General features: G+C 50.3%; 2 protein-coding genes across 2 annotated transcripts in view; one reads left to right on the top strand and one right to left on the bottom strand.

Annotated features, from left to right (window-relative positions):
- serp1 (stress-associated endoplasmic reticulum protein 1) overlaps window positions 1–422 on the bottom strand; it is a 3,691-nt gene extending 3,269 nt beyond the window's left edge. The window contains exon 1 of the mRNA XM_078245120.1: window positions 214–422. Within this exon, the coding sequence (XP_078101246.1) occupies window positions 214–297 (84 nt within the window). The 5' untranslated portion in view covers window positions 298–422. The remainder of the gene's footprint in view (window positions 1–213) is intronic.
- Window positions 423–1,674: 1,252 nt separating this feature from the next.
- eif2a (eukaryotic translation initiation factor 2A) overlaps window positions 1,675–17,500 on the top strand; it is a 21,335-nt gene continuing 5,509 nt past the window's right edge. The window contains exons 1-10 of the mRNA XM_078245119.1: window positions 1,675–1,784; window positions 2,767–2,836; window positions 3,358–3,429; window positions 3,809–3,927; window positions 10,242–10,341; window positions 12,750–12,832; window positions 14,008–14,081; window positions 14,388–14,532; window positions 15,716–15,832; window positions 17,443–17,500. The exon at window positions 17,443–17,500 is cut by the window's right edge and continues 99 nt beyond it. Of these exons, the coding sequence (XP_078101245.1) occupies window positions 1,757–1,784; window positions 2,767–2,836; window positions 3,358–3,429; window positions 3,809–3,927; window positions 10,242–10,341; window positions 12,750–12,832; window positions 14,008–14,081; window positions 14,388–14,532; window positions 15,716–15,832; window positions 17,443–17,500 (866 nt within the window). The 5' untranslated portion in view covers window positions 1,675–1,756. The remainder of the gene's footprint in view (window positions 1,785–2,766; window positions 2,837–3,357; window positions 3,430–3,808; window positions 3,928–10,241; window positions 10,342–12,749; window positions 12,833–14,007; window positions 14,082–14,387; window positions 14,533–15,715; window positions 15,833–17,442) is intronic.

Here is a 17,500-nt window from a genome sequence, read left to right as displayed (position 1 = left end):
GCTAGAAGGGATACAGCTACGGTCGTACGCTTAGATCTAGTCTAATATAATATATTTGTAATACTTTCACCCTTGAAGCGCGTGTTCGTTCCTCCGGAGTGTTTGACCCAAACCACGATCTTTTTCCTAAACGTTTTGGTGCCTAAATTTAGCCTAACTGCCGTAACGTTAGCTGTATCCCTTCTAGCCTTTAACCGTTGACGTAAAACTCACCGTTGTCTTGGCCACGTTCCCTCGCAAAGTAATGTTCTTGCTGTGTTTCTCGTTGGCCATTCGGATCCTCTGTTTAGCCACCATCTTGTCTTCTTGCTATTTTCGGTGTTTGGGAGGTTTTGAGTCACTTTCCGTGGGTTTGATGGTCTCTCTTCGCCTCCTCTACGTGATGGTGTCTCCGCGGGCTGACGGTCTGGGAGATTCTCTCTCTTGTCTACGTCCTCAAAAAGCTCAAGCCCCGCCCCCTCCGGACCGCCGCTTCCCGCGTAAAGTTACCGCGGGTCAGAACAAGACTTCCTGTTCCCGCTCTTTCACAATAAAACATCTGGATGATGTTTTTCTTTTAAAAAACATTGTATTGATTTTTTAAAACGCTTTTCCCTCTCACTGCAAAATAAACCGATGTGAAATATGTAATTTGATAATTTACTGAAGTAGAAGTACTCATACTGTAGAAACACTGTACTGTTTATTACTGGTGGTTACTGCAAGCGTAAAAAAATAGAAATACTTGTGTACAAGTGTGTGTGTCTGTGTGTGTATGTGTGTGTGTGTGTGTGTGTGTGTATGTGTGTGTGTGTGTGTGTGTGTGTGTATGTGTGTGTGTGTGTGTGTGTGTGTCTCTGTGTGTGTGTGTGTGTGTGTGTGTGTGTGTGTGTGTGTGTGTGTGTGTGTGTGTGTGTGTGTGTGTGTCTGTGTGTGTGTGTGTGTGTGTGTGTGTGTGTGTGTGTGTGTGTGTGTCTGTGTGTGTGTGTGTGTGTGTGTGTGTGTGTGTGTGTGTGTGTGTGTGTGTGTGTGTGTGTGTGTGTGTGTGTGTGTGTGTGTGTGTGTGTGTGTCTCTCTCTATCTCTGTGTGTGTGTGTGTGTGTGTGTGTGTGTCTGTGTGTGTCTGTGTGTGTGTGTGTGTGTGTGTGTGTGTCTGTGTGTGTGTGTGTGTGTGTGTGTCTGTGTGTGTGTGTGTGTGTGTGTGTGTGTGTGCGTTGCAGCTCATTTTAATGTCTTTAGAAACTGCTGTATAATCTGTAATATTACATCATCATGATATTATAATTAGTTTTAATACTCTGAATCTGTGAAGAAACTAAAGCATCAGAACATGGAAATACTCACATAAAGTTCCTTAAAGTTGTACTTAAGTACAGTACTTGAGTAAAACTACTTAGTTACTTTCCACCACTGAATATTTGACATACTTCTCTAATTACTCATTGATCCGTAAACACACACTCAACGCTGAGCTTTTACTTTGAAACCAGAAGTGACGTCACCCTCGTGTGCTCTCAGACAACTTGACGCCGCCGTTGGATTAAAACGTTTATAAAATCAACCTTTTTTTGTTATGTATTGAGAAAGGCGCGTATTTTGGTGATAGAATGACTCAGCTTGTGTCAGAATAATAAAATAAATTATATTTTAAATGTTTTTAAGTGACGTGTAGGAGCAGAGAGCGGACTGTATGCTGATGTGGCACTGAAAGACCCGCCTTCTTCTGCCGTTACGTGTTTCCGGGAGACAGCCTTCCTTCTTCCTGGCACACGTAAACATGGCGCCCCCCATCCCTCTGCTAGCAGGTGGGTAATCTTGAACTATGTTGTGTTTTTAACATGTTTACACCGACATGTCACCGGACAGCTGGCCGCCGACTGAGCGCCAAACATCGGACACTCTGGTGTCAGCGATCCTGACATTTCCGCGCTCTTTTCGGTGGAATAAATATTGCGCCAAACTCAGTGTACAATCTGGCATTTATTACTTGATTTGATTTCAGCAGATACATATACGTCCCAAAAGAAAATGACATACTTATTTGGACTCAGTGGAGTCTTCTGATTTATTCGGCTTACGTAAAATCCACAATATACGTTTAATAATCTTCTAAAACTTGATCACGCTGTCCGCTCTGTCATATCACCGACTTTCCCAAGCGAGCGGACATAACTCATAAACTGGATATAATCGGATAAAAGCCACTGGAGTTCTGGCTGTTTGAATGATTATATGTATGCCGAATGGAAGACTCGCACCTGTTGATACAGGAAATGTATTTAGTGTTATTATATGAGACGGGCTGATCAGCTGGGAAACATGAACACGTCTAATTAGTAGATTTTCCTTTGGAGTTTTGGCTGACATCGTCCAACCAGGAGACCTCTGTCAGCGACCGTGAGCTTCTCTTTTACAATAGTTATTACGCCAAACTCAGTTCAAAATGGGATGTATTTTAGTTGGTATAAAGCTGGTTATGTGTGTGTGAGCTGGAGTGGGTTTCACTACAGTAGACATTTAGTTTGAGGCGAACAGAGATTTGATGAAAGCCGAATTGCAAAGTGACACCCGTGTTGTTGTTGTTGTTGTTGTGTTTATGTGTTGATATACTTAACTGGAAAACATTAGCTGGATACTTAAAATTCACAGATTTCTTAATGAAATGTTGCCTTCATCTTCCCAGTTAGAGATTCAGGCTGTCCGTTGAGAAGATGTCCTTTTTATTAATGTCCAGTTGGTGTGTGTGTGTGTGTGTGTGTGTGTATTTATAAATTGTGTGTATTTCAGTGCGTGGATCAGATGGTACGTCTCTGCTCTCTGGTCCTCCCACATGTGAGGAACACTCATCCTTCCAGAGGTAACACACACACACAGACACACACAGACACACACACACAGACACACACAGACACACACACACAGACACACACACACACACACACAGACACACACAGAGACACGCACACACACACAGACAGACACACACAGACACGAACACACACACAGACAGACACACACACACACAGACACACACACACACACAGACACACACACACACACACACACACACACAGACAGACAGACAGACAGACAGACAGACAGACAGACAGACACACACAGAGACACACACGCACACACACAGAGACACACACACGCACACACACACACACACACACACACACACACACACACACAGAGACAGGGTTCAACGGTGAGGTTATTTTGGAAGTGAAAAATGTTGTACTTGTCAAGTAAATATGTGTGTGTGTGTGTCTCTGTGTGTGTGTGTGTGTGTGTGTGTATATATGTGTGTGTGTATATGTGTGTGTGTCTCTGTGTGTGTGTGTGTGTGTGTGTGTGTGTGTGTGTGTGTATCAGGGACCCTAGGAGCAGCAGGTGTGTGACCTTCAGCAGAGATGGGACTCTGTTCGCCTGGTGCAACGGACAAAAGTAATTATTACAATAATAATAATGATGGTGATGAAGGTGATGATGATGATGATGAAGGTGATGATGATGAAGATGATGATGATGATGATGATGTAGCCCAATTATTTTACAAAAGGATTAGTTTAGTTATTAACAGTTAAAGTTTGATCTCTCTCTCTTTACCTGTCTGTCTCTCTACCTGTCTGCCTGTCTGTCTCTCTCTGCCTGTCTGTCTCTCTACCTGTCTGCCTGTCTGTCTCTCTACCTGTCTGTCTGTCTCTCTCTCTGCCTGTCTGTCTCTCTACCTGTCTGCCTGTCCGTCTCTCTGCCTGTCTGTCTCTCTACCTGTCTGCCTGTCTCTCTCTCTGCCTGTCTGTCTCTCTACCTGTCTGTCTCTCAGTGTCTCCGTGGTGAAGTCTTCAGACGTCTCCGTGGTAACCTCCCTAAACCTCCCGAAGACGTCTCTGTTGGACATCTCTCCTCTCAACAGCATCCTGGTCACCTGGCAACCGTACAGCAGTAAGTCACCACGACAACCTTCTCCAAATATACAGTTGGATTATTTTAAGAATAAAGGTCAGCATAATACAAGTATTTAGCTGTGGTATCCATGCCCCACCCACTCAACCTGCCGGCCAATCAGGAGTCAGTCCCAGCTGTCAGTCATCATAGATGTAGATGTACTGACCGTCAGTAAATCTATGGCCAATCAGGAGGTTTCTGCCCATTTTAACATTCATCCATGAGAACCAAACTCCTCAGAGCAGTGAACCCTGACACCAGGGATGTCCAAACCTTCTTCACCCAGTGTCACATACAGAAAAATATACCAAGTAGGGGTGAGATTCTCAAAACAGCCTGACCCCCAATTTCCACTGACTGCAGAACGTCTGCGTCCCAGCTCCGTCAGTCCCAGTTCTGTTGGTCCCAGCTCCGTCAGTCCCAGCTCCGTCGGTCCCAGCTCCGTCGGTCCTAGCTCCGTCGGTCCTAGCTCCGTCGGTCCCCAGCTCCGTCGGTCCCCAGCTCCGTCAGTCCCAGTTCCGTCAGTCCCCAGCTCCGGCGGTCCCAGCTCCGTCAGTCCCCAGCTCCGTCGGTCCCCAGCTCCATCGGTCCCAGCTCCGTCAGTCCCAGCTCCGTCGGTCCCAGCTCCGTCGGTCCTAGCTCCGTCGGTCCTAGCTCCGTCGGTCCCCAGCTCCATCGGTCCCCAGCTCCGTCGGTCCCCAGCTCCGTCGGTCCCCAGCTCCATCGGTCCCCAGCTCCGTCGGTCCTAGCTCCGTCAGTCCTAGCTCCGTCGGTCCCCAGCTCCATCGGTCCCCAGCTCCATCGGTCCCCAGCTCCGTCAGTCCTAGCTCCGTCAGTCCCAGTTCCGTTGGTCCCAGCTCCGTCAGTCCCAGCTCCGCTCCGTCGGTCCCCAGCTCCGTCAGTCCCAGTTCCGTCAGTCCCCAGCTCCGTCGGTCCCCAGCTCCGTCGGTCCCAGCTCCGTCAGTCCCAGCTCAGCTCCGTCGGTCCCCAGCTCCGTCGGTCCCCAGCTCCGTCAGTCCCCAGCTCCGTCGGTCCCAGCTCCGTCAGTCCCAGCTCCGGCGGTCCCAGCTCCGTCGGTCCCCAGCTCCGTCGGTCCCCAGCTCCGTCAGTCCCCAACTCCATCGGTCCCAGCTCCGTCAGTCCCCAGCTCCGTCGGTCCCCAGCTCCGTCAGTCCCCAGCTCCATCGGTCCCAGCTCCGTCAGTCCCAGCTCCGGCGGTCCCAGCTCCGGCGGTCCCCCAGCTTCTATTTTTCGGACGCCGGAGAGCTCCGCAGGGATTCAGGCAGATAGTGCGGGACAGGAAGTCCGACACAGAAACAAAAATAAAACATCCAGTTAATTTTCAAATAAAACCCACCGTGCTCCCTCCACTACACCTTGAGAACACAGCTCAGAGCTGTCCCCCCTCTACTCCTCTGGATGGAAACTAACTGCTGGTGGGTTGGTGGTTGTATTCTACGTGATCTCGTGAGATCTCGTGGGTCCTCGTGACTTCAGCTGTCAGTCACGGCTGCAGCCGTGCGCAACAAATCCAGACCTGGTGGGTACTGGCGGACGGCGAACACGCAGCCGTTCTGCATCCTGTGGGAATCCGTAGTCAGATTGCTTCTTCAGTCAGGGTGGTGACCCCCTCATAGCCCTGTATAAAGGGGGGGGACATAAGGGCATGGCTATATTTTAGTTATTGGGCTTGTTAACACACCAACTGTAGTTGGTAATTAGTAATTGTGATTACTGTGTATTATATTACTGTATTATATTACTGTGTATTATATTACTGTGTTATATTACTGTATTATATTACTGTGTTATATTACTGTATTATATTACTGTGTATTATATTACTGTGTTATATTACTGTATTATATTGATGGCAGAGAACCGCGATATCAGTTCTAAGCTAAAAGAAACCGTGCAGGCCTACATCAGGGATGGCTGTCGTCAGTCTGGTTCTCAGTCTGCTTTTCTTCAGAGTATGTTTGCTCACATATGCATGTTGAGCCGAACAGACTCCTCAATCTGTTTGCGTGGCGTCTCATCAGAGGAACTTGTCTTTTTCCAAGCTCTGGTAGAAAGTCGGGTAGAGAGGCAGCTGATGATGATTCTCCAGAGAATCATCATCAGCTGCCTCTCAATAACTTAGTTGCAGTTTCTCTTCCACTTCTGCTGCGTGTCTGCATGTCTCTCTCAATGACAGAAGTCTTGGAAGCGCTGACTGAATTCTGTGATCACAGACACGTGTTTCCCATTTTCAGCAGAAAGCTGGACACTTGGAAAAGCAGATTTGATTTCGGACAGCGCGGGGAAGTGTGCAACATTGGAGTTTTGTAGTTGCGTCTCAAAGAGACGGAGCTTCACACAGAACGCTTTCATGTACACGTAAAGTTGTGGCACGAGCTGGTCTTTGCGTTGTTGGCTCTTGTTCAGTGTGTTAAGATGATTAGTAAGATCAGGGCTGCTAACCACAGAGGGTCATTCAGCTCATGAAGAGGCTGGTCCTTCTCTTTCAAACACTGGTCCATTTCTGATCTCAGGGAACAAAACGCTGCAGCACGGAGCCGTGCACATCAGAAAGGTAGAGTACGTCCCCGTATTCAGCATCAACATCACATGGTAAAGCTTGGAATTGTCTGTGGTAGAGCCCTCATGCTCGAATTATGTTGACAGTTTTTCACAACAGTGTTGATCACATTGCCAAGCGGGACTGTCTTGGCTCAGAGGGCTTCTTGGTGGATGATACACTGCATTTTACCAGCCGTGCCCCTCACTCTCTTGCACCTTGGAGCACACCGTAGAGGCCATTCCTCTGTGCTGGACTGTCATTGCTGGAGCCCCCATCCGCCGTAACTCCAGTTTGTTCCATTCAAGTCCCATCTTGTCATTTGCAGTTGACACAGCTTCAGAGATGTCCTCACCCGTTGTTGTGGCCTTCAGACTCCTAAGATTAAGCAGCTCCTCCGTAATGCAAAAACTTATCGTGAGCTCCCGCTAAAGAATGACCAGCTGTGCGGTGTCTGTTGCATCGGTGCTCTCATCACGTCGAGTACAGATCTAAATCACAAGCTGTATCTGACACTTGATGCTTCAGGTTAGCTGACAAGTCTTTGTGACAACTGTGTTTCTGGACAGGCTCACGTTGTTGAATTCCTGAACTTTCTCCGGCCACATTACTCCTGGGACTTTAGTGAGCGCTGCTTCATGAAGTCCCCTCTGGGAACAGGTTCCCGTGTTGGTCAGTGAGTTGAGCTAGATGACGTCCCCTCTGGGAACAGGTTCCCGTGTTGGTCAGTGAGTTGAGCTAGATGGCGTCCCCTCTGGGAACAGGTTCCCGTGTTGGTCAGTGAGTTGAGCTAGATGGCGTCCCCTCTGGGAACAGGTTCCCGTGTTGGTCCGTGAGTTGAGCTAGATGAAGTCCCCTCTGAGAACAGGTTCCCGTGTTGGTCGGTGAGTTGAGCTAGATGGCGTCCCCTCTGAGAACAGGTTCCCGTGTTGGTCAGTGAGTTGAGCTAGATGAAGTCCCCTCTGGGAACAGGTTCCCGTGTTGGTCAGTGAGTTGAGCTAGATGGCGTCCCCTCTGAGAACAGGTTCCCGTGTTGGTCAGTGAGTTGAGCTAGATGGCGTCCCCTCTGGGAACAGGTTCCCGTGTTGGTCGGTGAGTTGAGCTAGATGGCGTCCCCTCTGAGAACAGGTTCCCGTGTTGGTCAGTGAGTTGAGCTAGATGAAGTCCCCTCTGGGAACAGGTTCCCGTGTTGGTCAGTGAGTTGAGCTAGATGGCGTCCCCTCTGAGAACAGGTTCCCGTGTTGGTCAGTGAGTTGAGCTAGATGGCGTCCCCTCTGGGAACAGGTTCCCGTGTTGGTCGGTGAGTTGAGCTAGATGGCGTCCCCTCTGAGAACAGGTTCCCGTGTTGGTCGGTGAGTTGAGCTAGATGAAGTCCCCTCTGGGAACAGGTTCCCGTGTTGGTCGGTGAGTTGAGCTAGATGAAGTCCCCTCTGGGAACAGGTTCCCGTGTTGGTCAGTGAGTTGAGCTAGATGACGTCCCCTCTGAGAACAGGTTTCCGTGTTGGTCGGTGAGTTGAGCTAGATGACGTCCCCTCTGGGAACAGGTTCCCGTGTTGGTCGGTGAGTTGAGCTAGATGGCGTCCCCTCTGGGAACAGGTTCCCGTGTTGGTCGGTGAGTTGAGCTAGATGACGTCCCCTCTGGGAACAGGTTCCCGTGTTGGTCAGTGAGTTGAGCTAGATGACGTCCCCTCTGGGAACAGGTTCCCGTGTTGGTCAGTGAGTTGAGCTAGATGGCGTCCCCTCTGAGAACAGGTTCCCGTGTTGGTCAGTGAGTTGAGCTAGATGAAGTCCCCTCTGGGAACAGGTTCCCGTGTTGGTCAGTGAGTTGAGCTAGATGGCGTCCCCTCTGAGAACAGGTTCCCGTGTTGGTCGGTGAGTTGAGCTAGATGACGTCCCCTCTGAGAACAGGTTCCCGTGTTGGTCGGTGAGTTGAGCTAGATGGCGTCCCCTCTGGGAACAGGTTCCCGTGTTGGTCGGTGAGTTGAGCTAGATGACGTCCCCTCTGGGAACAGGTTCCCGTGTTGGTCGGTGAGTTGAGCTAGATGACGTCCCCTCTGGGAACAGGTTCCCGTGTTGGTCGGTGAGTTGAGCTAGATGGCGTCCCCTCTGAGAACAGGTTCCCGTGTTGGTCGGTGAGTTGAGCTAGATGACGTCCCCTCTGGGAACAGGTTCCCGTGTTGGTCCGTGAGTTGAGCTAGATGACGTCCCCTCTGGGAACAGGTTCCCGTGTTGGTCAGTGAGTTGAGCTAGATGAAGTCCCCTCTGGGAACAGGTTCCCGTGTTGGTCAGTGAGTTGAGCTAGATGACGTCCCCTCTGGGAACAGGTTCCCGTGTTGGTCAGTGAGTTGAGCTAGATGACGTCCCCTCTGAGAACAGGTTCCCGTGTTGGTCAGTGAGTTGAGCTAGATGACGTCCCCTCTGGGAACAGGTTCCCGTGTTGGTCCGTGAGTTGAGCTAGATGACGTCCCCTCTGGGAACAGGTTCCCGTGTTGGTCGGTGAGTTGAGCTAGATGACGTCCCCTCTGGGAACAGGTTCCCGTGTTGGTCAGTGAGTTGAGCTAGATGACGTCCCCTCTGGGAACAGGTTCCCGTGTTGGTCGGTGAGTTGAGCTAGATGACGTCCCCTCTGGGAACAGGTTCCCGTGTTGGTCGGTGAGTTGAGCTAGATGACGTCCCTCTCTGGGAACAGGTTCCCGTGTTGGTCGGTGAGTTGAGCTAGATGACGTCCCCTCTGGGAACAGGTTCCCGTGTTGGTCGGTGAGTTGAGCTAGATGGCGTCCCCTCTGGGAACAGGTTCCCGTGTTGGTCGGTGAGTTGAGCTAGATGGCGTCCCCTCTGGGAACAGGTTCCCGTGTTGGTCGGTGAGTTGAGCTAGATGACGTCCCCTCTGGGAACAGGTTCCCGTGTTGGTCGGTGAGTTGAGCTAGATGACGTCCCCTCTGAGAACAGGTTCCCGTGTTGGTCCGTGAGTTGAGCTAGATGACGTCCCCTCTGAGAACAGGTTCCCGTGTTGGTCAGTGAGTTGAGCTAGCTCATAACTGGCTGTTGTGGTATTTTCTTGTAGTCTTTTAGTTTTGTTAGCAGGGAAACTGACTTTCTGTTCTCTCTCAGCTCCGTGTAGGACGTGTAGTTTGGAGGCTTGGTTTCGGGTCGTCGTACATTATAGTCTTCATCACTGAGACTGTTTCATTGCAAATCAAACAGACACACTTCCCCTGGACTTCACTGAAGAAATACTCATTCTCCCACCGTGTCTCCGGCACTCACTCGCTGTTTTTCGTTTCTTCGGTTCTGCCATTTCTGGGTCACTTGTTGCAAAGTTTTTCTTTGCCTGCTCTAGTTTTGTGGAGAGGCTGTCTTGGTCCAGACAGTAGCTCCCCCTAGTGTTGAAACTAAGAAGTACAACACAGTCTAGCAGGAATTCCATGTGTGGGCCATATGCCGTTATATTTTTAGGATTTGCTACGGGCCAATTACGGGCCGTAGTTGGCCTGCGGGCCGTAGTTTGGACACTTCTGCCTTACACAAACATCAGTGGGATCAAAACCACCTAAAATTACAGAAGCCATCTTTGGGAAACATTAAGTTGTTCTTTGATATTTCAGTTTTGGTCCATGTCCCATCTGCTAACATGGAGGGGGCGGGGCTTATTATGACCTCTACTGCAACCAATCAACACGACTCACTGAGCATGTCCCACCCTGTGTGTGTGTGTGTGTGTGTGTGTGTGTGTGTGTGTGTGTGTGTATAGAGGCTCAAGACAGCGCTCAGGGTGAAGCTAACCTCCAGCTGTGGGACTTACAGAGCGGTCAGCTGATCAAAGCTCTTTATCAGAAGAAGATGGAGTCATGGTGAGACACACACACACACACACACACACACACACACACACACACACACACACACACACACACCCTATACCCCACACCCTATACCCTACACCCCATACCTCTATACCCTACACCCCTACACCCTATACCCTATACCCTATACCCTACACCCCCACACCCTACACCCTCACACCCTATACCCTACACCCTATACCCTTACACCCCATACCCTATGCCCTACACCCCCACACCCTATACCCTACCCTACACTCCACACCCCTACACCCTACACCCCTACACCCCTACACCCCATACTCCTATACCCTACACCCCACACCCTATACCCTACACCCTACACCCCACACCCTATACCCCACACCCCACACCCTACACCCCACACCCTACACCCCACACCCTACACCCCACACCCTATACCCCACACCCCACACCCTACACCCCACACCCTACACCCCACACCCTATACCCTACACCCCATACCTATACCCTACACTCCCACACCCCTATACCCTACACCCCACACCCTACACTCCTATACCCCACACCCCACACCCTACACCCCACACCTATACCCTACACTCCTACACCCCCACACCCTACACCCTATACCCTACACCCCACACCCTATACCCCACACCCCACACCCCACACCCTACACCTATACCCTTCACCCTACACCCCACACCCTACACCCTATACCCTACACCCTATACCCCACACCCCACACCCTACACCCCACACCCTATACCCCACACCCTACACCCCACACCCCACACCCTACACCCCACACCCTATACCCTACACCCCATACCCCACACCCTATACCCTACACCCCACACCCTACACCCCACACCCCACACCCTATACCCCACACCCTATACCCCATACCCCACACCCCACACCCCACACCCCACACCCCACACCCCACACCCCACACCCTACACCCCACACCCTATACCCTACACCCCACACCCCACACCCTATACCCTACACCCCACACCCTATACCCTATACCCCACACCCTATACCCTACACCCCACACCCTACACCCCACACCCCACACCCTATACCCTACACCCCACACCCTATACCCCACACCCTATACCCTATACCCCACACCCCATACCCTATACCCTACACCCCACACCCTATACCCTACACCCTACACCCCACTACCCCACACCCAACGTTATATTCACAGATTATAACTTCTGGGATCAACTACTCTACAACGCATCTTTCCTACTCGTAGTACGGTAACCAACGAGCTACACACTCATTTTCATCAACACGAGCTGTCCTCTAACCTGAGAAATAACATTGGTCCTACGAGCAGCCACGAGACAAGTGCTTAGGGGACCGCTTACACGCTACACCACCTTAGGGACCGTCTACGCACTACACCACCTTAGGGACCGTTTCCGTTTACAGACTACACCACCTTAGAGACTGTCTACACGCTACACCACCTTAGGGACCGTTTACAGACTACACCACCTTAGGCACCGTCTACAGACTACACCACCTTAGGGACCGTCTACACGCTACACCACCTTAGGGACCGTCTACACACTACACCACCTTAGTGACCGTTTCCGTTTACAGACTACACCACCTTAGAGACCGTCTAAACGCTACACCACCTTAGGGACCGTTTACAGACTACACCACCTTAGGGACCGTTTACAGACTACACCACCTTAGGGACTGTTTACAGACTACACCACCTTAGGGACCGTCTACACGCTACACCACCTTAGGGACTGTTTACAGACTACACCACCTTAGGGACCGTTTACAGACTACACCACCTTAGGGACCGTTTACAGACTACACCACCTTAGGGACTGTTTACAGACTACACCACCTTAGGGACCGTTTACAGACTACACCACCTTAGGGACCGTCTACACGCTACACCACCTTAGGGACCGTTTACAGACTACACCACCTTAGGGACCGTCTACGCGCTACACCACCTTAGGGACCCTAGAGGGGCTTGTGCCCCAGTGCAGCTCTAGGTCTAGTGACCCCCTAGAGGGGCTTGTGCCCCAGTGCAGCTCTAGGTCTAGTGACCCCCCCTAGAGGGGGCTTGTGCCCCATGTGCAGGTCTAGTGACCCCCCTAGGGGGCTTGTGCCCCAGTGCAGCTCTAGGTCTAGTGACCCCCCCCCCCCCAGAGGGGCTTGAGCCCCAGTGCAGCTCTAGGTCTAGTGACCCCCCCAGAGGGGCAGTGTCCCCGTATTAAGTTTACAAGATAAAAACATTACCTGTTTTGGAGGTATTTACGCTTCTGACCTGAAAATGTCCCCGGATTTTGTCTCAGAAATCTGGTCACCGTAACACACACACACACACACACACACACACACACACACACACACAGTGATCTCTGTGCTGTGATTGGCTGCAGGTGTCCCAGCTGGTCTGAAGATGAGAAGATCTCCGTGCGCAGCGTCAACAACGAGCTGCACTTCTACGAGAACAACGACTTCCGTAAGACAGAGCCCTGTTCTCAGGTTATAGACAGAGCCCTGTTCTCAGGTTATAGACAGAGCCCTGTTCTCAGGTTATAGACAGAGCCCTATTCTCTCAGGTTATAGACAGAGCCCTATTCTCTCAGGTTATAGACAGAGCCATGTCTCTCAGGTTATAGACAGAGCCCTATTCTCAGGTTATAGACAGAGCCATGTCTCTCAGGTTATAGACAGAGCCCTATCTCTCAGGTTATAGACAGAGCCATGTTCTCTCAGGTTATAGACAGAGCCATGTCTCTCAGGTTATAGACAGAGCCCTATTCTCAGGTTATAGACAGAGCCATGTCTCTCAGGTTATAGACAGAGCCCTGTTCTCAGGTTATAGACAGAGCCATGTTCTCAGGTTATAAACAGAGCCATGTTCTCTCAGGTTATAGACAGAGCCATGTTCTCTCAGGTTATAAACAGAGGCATGTTCTCTCAGGTTATAGACAGAGCCCTGTTCTCTCAGGTTATAGACAGAGCCCTATTCTCAGGTTATAGACAGAGCCCTATTCTCAGGTTATAGACAGAGCCATGTTCTCTCAGGTTATAAACAGAGGCATGTTCTCTCAGGTTATAGACAGAGCCCTGTTCTCTCAGGTTATAGACAGAGCCCTGTTCTCTCAGGTTATAGACAGAGCCATGTTCTCAGGTTATAGACAGAGCCATGTTCTCAGGTTATAGACAGAGCCATGTTCTCTCAGGTTATAGACAGAGCCATGTTCTCAGGTTATAGACAGAGCCATGTTCTCAGGTTATAGACAGAGCCATGTCTCTCAGGTTATAGACAGAGCCATGTCTCTCAGGTTATAGACAGAGCCATGTTCTCTCAGGTTATAGACAGAGCCCTGTTCTCAGGTTATAGACAGAGCCATGTCTCTCAGGTTATAGACAGAGCCATGTTCTCTCAGGTTATAGACAGAGCCCTATTCTCAGGTTATAGACAGAGCCATGTCTCTCAGGTTATAGACAGAGCCATGTCTCTCAGGTTATAGACAGAGCCATGTTCTCTCGGGTTATAGACAGAGCCATGTTCTCTCGGGTTATAGACAGAGCCATGTTCTCTCAGGTTATAGACAGAGCCATGTCTCTCAGGTTATAGACAGAGCCATGTCTCTCAGGTTATAGACAGAGCCATTCTGTGTGTTTCAGAAACCATCGCCAACAAGCTCCACATGCAGAAGGTGTCTGACTTCGTGTTGTCTCCTGGAGGACAGCCCAGCAAGGTGAGACAGACAGACAGACATACAGACAGACAAAGAGACACACAGACAGACAGAGAGACACAGGCAGACAGACAGGGAAGACAGACAGACAGACAGACACATACTATAACATGCAAACATGGATCTTAAGTTGATATTATTTACTGCAGTTTTCTATTTCCATTCATTGAGTTCTGGAACCTCGTCTACGTTGATCGTAGCGCCCCCTAGTGGCCGATCTTCACCAGATCTGGTTTCTGTTAGACCCTAACCCTGTCCCGTGTGTCCCGTCCCGTGTGTCCCGTCCCGTGTGTCCCGTCCCGTCAGGTGTGCGTCTACGTCCCGGGCAGTAAAGGAGCGCCATCGTTTGTGCGTCTGTACCAGTACCCGGTGCTGGGCGGCCCCACCGCCGCGCTCGCCAACAAAAGCTTCTTCAAGGCCGACAGAGTCAGCATGGTCTGGAACAGGAAAGGTAAGAGACCCTTTATTACAGGTGTTATAACTGCTCTCAGAGACAGAGTCAGCATGGTCTGGAACAGGAAAGGTAAGAGACCCTTTATTACAGGTGTTATAACTGCTCTCAGAGACAGAGTCAGCATGGTCTGGAACAGGAAAGGTAAGAGACCCTTTATTACAGGTGTTATAACTGCTCTCAGAGACAGAGTCAGCGTGGAACAGTTATTACAGGTGTTATAGCTGCTCTCAGAGACAGGGTCAGCGTGGAACAGTTATTACAGGTGTTATAACTGCTCTCAGAGACAGGGTCAGCGTGGAACAGTTATTACAGGTGTTATAACTGCTCTCAGAGCAGAGTCAGCCTGGAACAGTTATTACAGGTGTTATAACTGCTCTCAGAGACAGGGTCAGCCTGGAACAGTTATTACAGGTGTTATAACTGCTCTCAGAGCAGAGTCAGCCTGGAACAGTTATTACAGGTGTTATAACTGCTCTCAGAGACAGGGTCAGCCTGGAACAGTTATTACAGGTGTTATAACTGCTCTCGGAGCAGGATCAGCGTGGAACAGTTATTACAGGTGTTATAACTGCTCTCAGTTATTACAGGTGTTATAGCTGCTCTCGGAGCAGGGTCAGCGTGGAACAGTTATTACAGGTGTTATAGCTGCTCTCGGAGCAGGGTCAGCGTGGAACAGTTATTACAGGTGTTATAGCTGCTCTCGGAGCAGAGTCAGCGTGGAACAGTTATTACAGGTGTTATAACTGCTCTCAGTTATTACAGGTGTTATAGCTGCTCTCGGAGCAGAGTCAGCGTGGAACAGTTATTACAGGTGTTATAACTGCTCTCAGAGCAGAGTCAGCGTGGAACAGTTATTACAGGTGTTATAACTGCTCTCAGTTATTACAGGTGTTATAGCTGCTCTCGGAGCAGAGTCAGCGTGGAACAGTTATTACAGGTGTTATAACTGCTCTCAGTTATTACAGGTGTTATAGCTGCTCTCAGAGCAGAGTCAGCGTGGAACAGGAAAGGTAAGAGACCAGAGATCTGTGGCCTTGTTCCTTTAACCGGAGCTTTCCCGTGCTGAGTTATAGTGTTTAGTGTGATCTATAACGACATGCTGTCCTGTGTTATAATAATGTTATAATGAGGTTATAATGAGGTTATAATGCGTAGTGTGATCTGTGTTTGTTGCTCTCAGCGTCTGCTGTTCTGGTGACGGCGAGCACGGAGGTGGATAAAACCGGCGCGTCTTATTACGGCGAGCAGACGCTTCATTACCTCGCCGTCAACGGAGAGACGGCGCTGGTCCAGCTACGTGAGTCACTGTACATCATACGTTATTTGTCTTTCTTTCTGTAACGTGTGTGTGATGTTGTGTGTGATGTTGGCTATGTGTAACGGTGTGTGTGTGTAACGGTGTGGGCGTGTAACGGTTTGGGCGTGTAACAGTGTGTGTGTGTAACGTGGTGTGTGTGTAACGTGGTGTGTGTGTAACGGTGTGGGCGTGTAACGGTATGTGTGTGTAACGTGGTGTGTGTGTAACGTGGTGTGTGTGTAACGGTGGTGTGTGTGTAGCGTGGTGTGTGTGCGTGTAGTGCGTGTGTAGCGGGTGTGTGTGTGTAACGTGTGTGTGTGTGTGTAACGTGTGTGTGTAGCGTGTGTGCGTGTAACGGTGTGTGTGTAACGTGGTGTGTGTGTGTAACGTGGTGTGTGTAGCGGTGTGTGTGTGTAACGTGTGTGTGTGTAACGGTGTGTGTGTGTAACGGTGTGGGTGTGTGTGTAACATGGTGTGTGTGTGTGTGTGTGTAACGGTGTGTGTGTGTGTAACGGTGTGTGTGTGTAACGGTGTGTGGGCGTGTAACGGGGTGTGGGCGTGTAACGGTGTGGGTGTGTAACGGTGTGGGTGTGTAACGGTGTGTGGGCGTGTAACGGTGTGTGCGTGTAACGGTGTGTGTGTGTAACGGTGTGGGTGTGTGTGTAACATGGTGTGTGTGTAACGGTGTGTGTGTGTAACGGTGTGTGTGTGTGTAACGGTGTGGGTGTGTGTGTAACATGGTGTGTGTGTAACGGTGTGGGTGTGTGTAACGGTGTGGGTGTGTGTGTAACGTGGTGTGTGTGTGTAACGGTGTGTGTGTGTAGTGTGTGTAACGGTGTGTGTGTGTGGTGTGTGTGTGTGGGTGTGTGTGTGTAACGGTGTGTGTGTGTGTGTGTGTGTAACGGTGTGTGTGTGTGTAACGGTGTGGGTGTGTAACGTGGTGTGTGTGCAACAGTGTGTGTGTGTAACGTGGTGTGTGTGTGTAACGTGGTGTGTGTGTGTGTGTGTAACGTGGTGTGTGTGTAACGTGGTGTGGGTGTGTGTGTAACGGTGTGTGTGTAACGTGTGTGTGTAACGGTGTGTGTGTGTGTGTGTGTGTGTGTGTAACGGTGTGTGTGGGTGTAACGTGGTGTGTGTGTGTGTAACGTGGTGTGTGTGTGTGGGTGTAACGTGGTGTGTGTGTAACGTGGTGTGTGTGTGTGTAACGTGGTGTGTGTGTAACGTGGTGTGTGTGGGTGTAACGTGGTGTGTGTGTAACGTGGTGTGTGTGGGTGTAACGTGGTGTGTGTGTGTAACGTGGTGTGTGTGTGTAACGTGGTGTGTGTGTAACATGGTGTGTGTGGGTGTAACGTGGTGTGTGTGTGTGTGTAACGGTGTGGGTGTGTGTGTAACGTGGTGTGTGTGTGTAACGTGGTGTGTGTGTGTGTAGCGTGGTGTGTGTGTGTGTGTAACGTGGTGTGTGTGTAACGTGGTGTGTGTGGGTGTAACGTGGTGTGTGTGTGTGTGTAACGGTGTGTGTGTGTGTAACGTGGTGTGTGTGGGTGTAACGTGGTGTGTGTGTGTGTGTAACGTGGTGTGTGTGTAACGTGGTGTGTAACGGTGTGTTCCAGAGAAGAAGGGCCCGATCTATGACGTGGTCTGGAGTCCTGGCTCCGCTGAGTTCTGCGT

Source organism: Sander vitreus, unplaced genomic scaffold, assembly GCF_031162955.1.
Source record: "Sander vitreus isolate 19-12246 unplaced genomic scaffold, sanVit1 ctg384_0, whole genome shotgun sequence".
Classification (NCBI taxonomy): Eukaryota; Metazoa; Chordata; class Actinopteri; order Perciformes; family Percidae; genus Sander; species Sander vitreus.
Note: the sequence above shows the minus strand (reverse complement) of the source record. Positions and strands in the feature narration are given on the sequence as shown.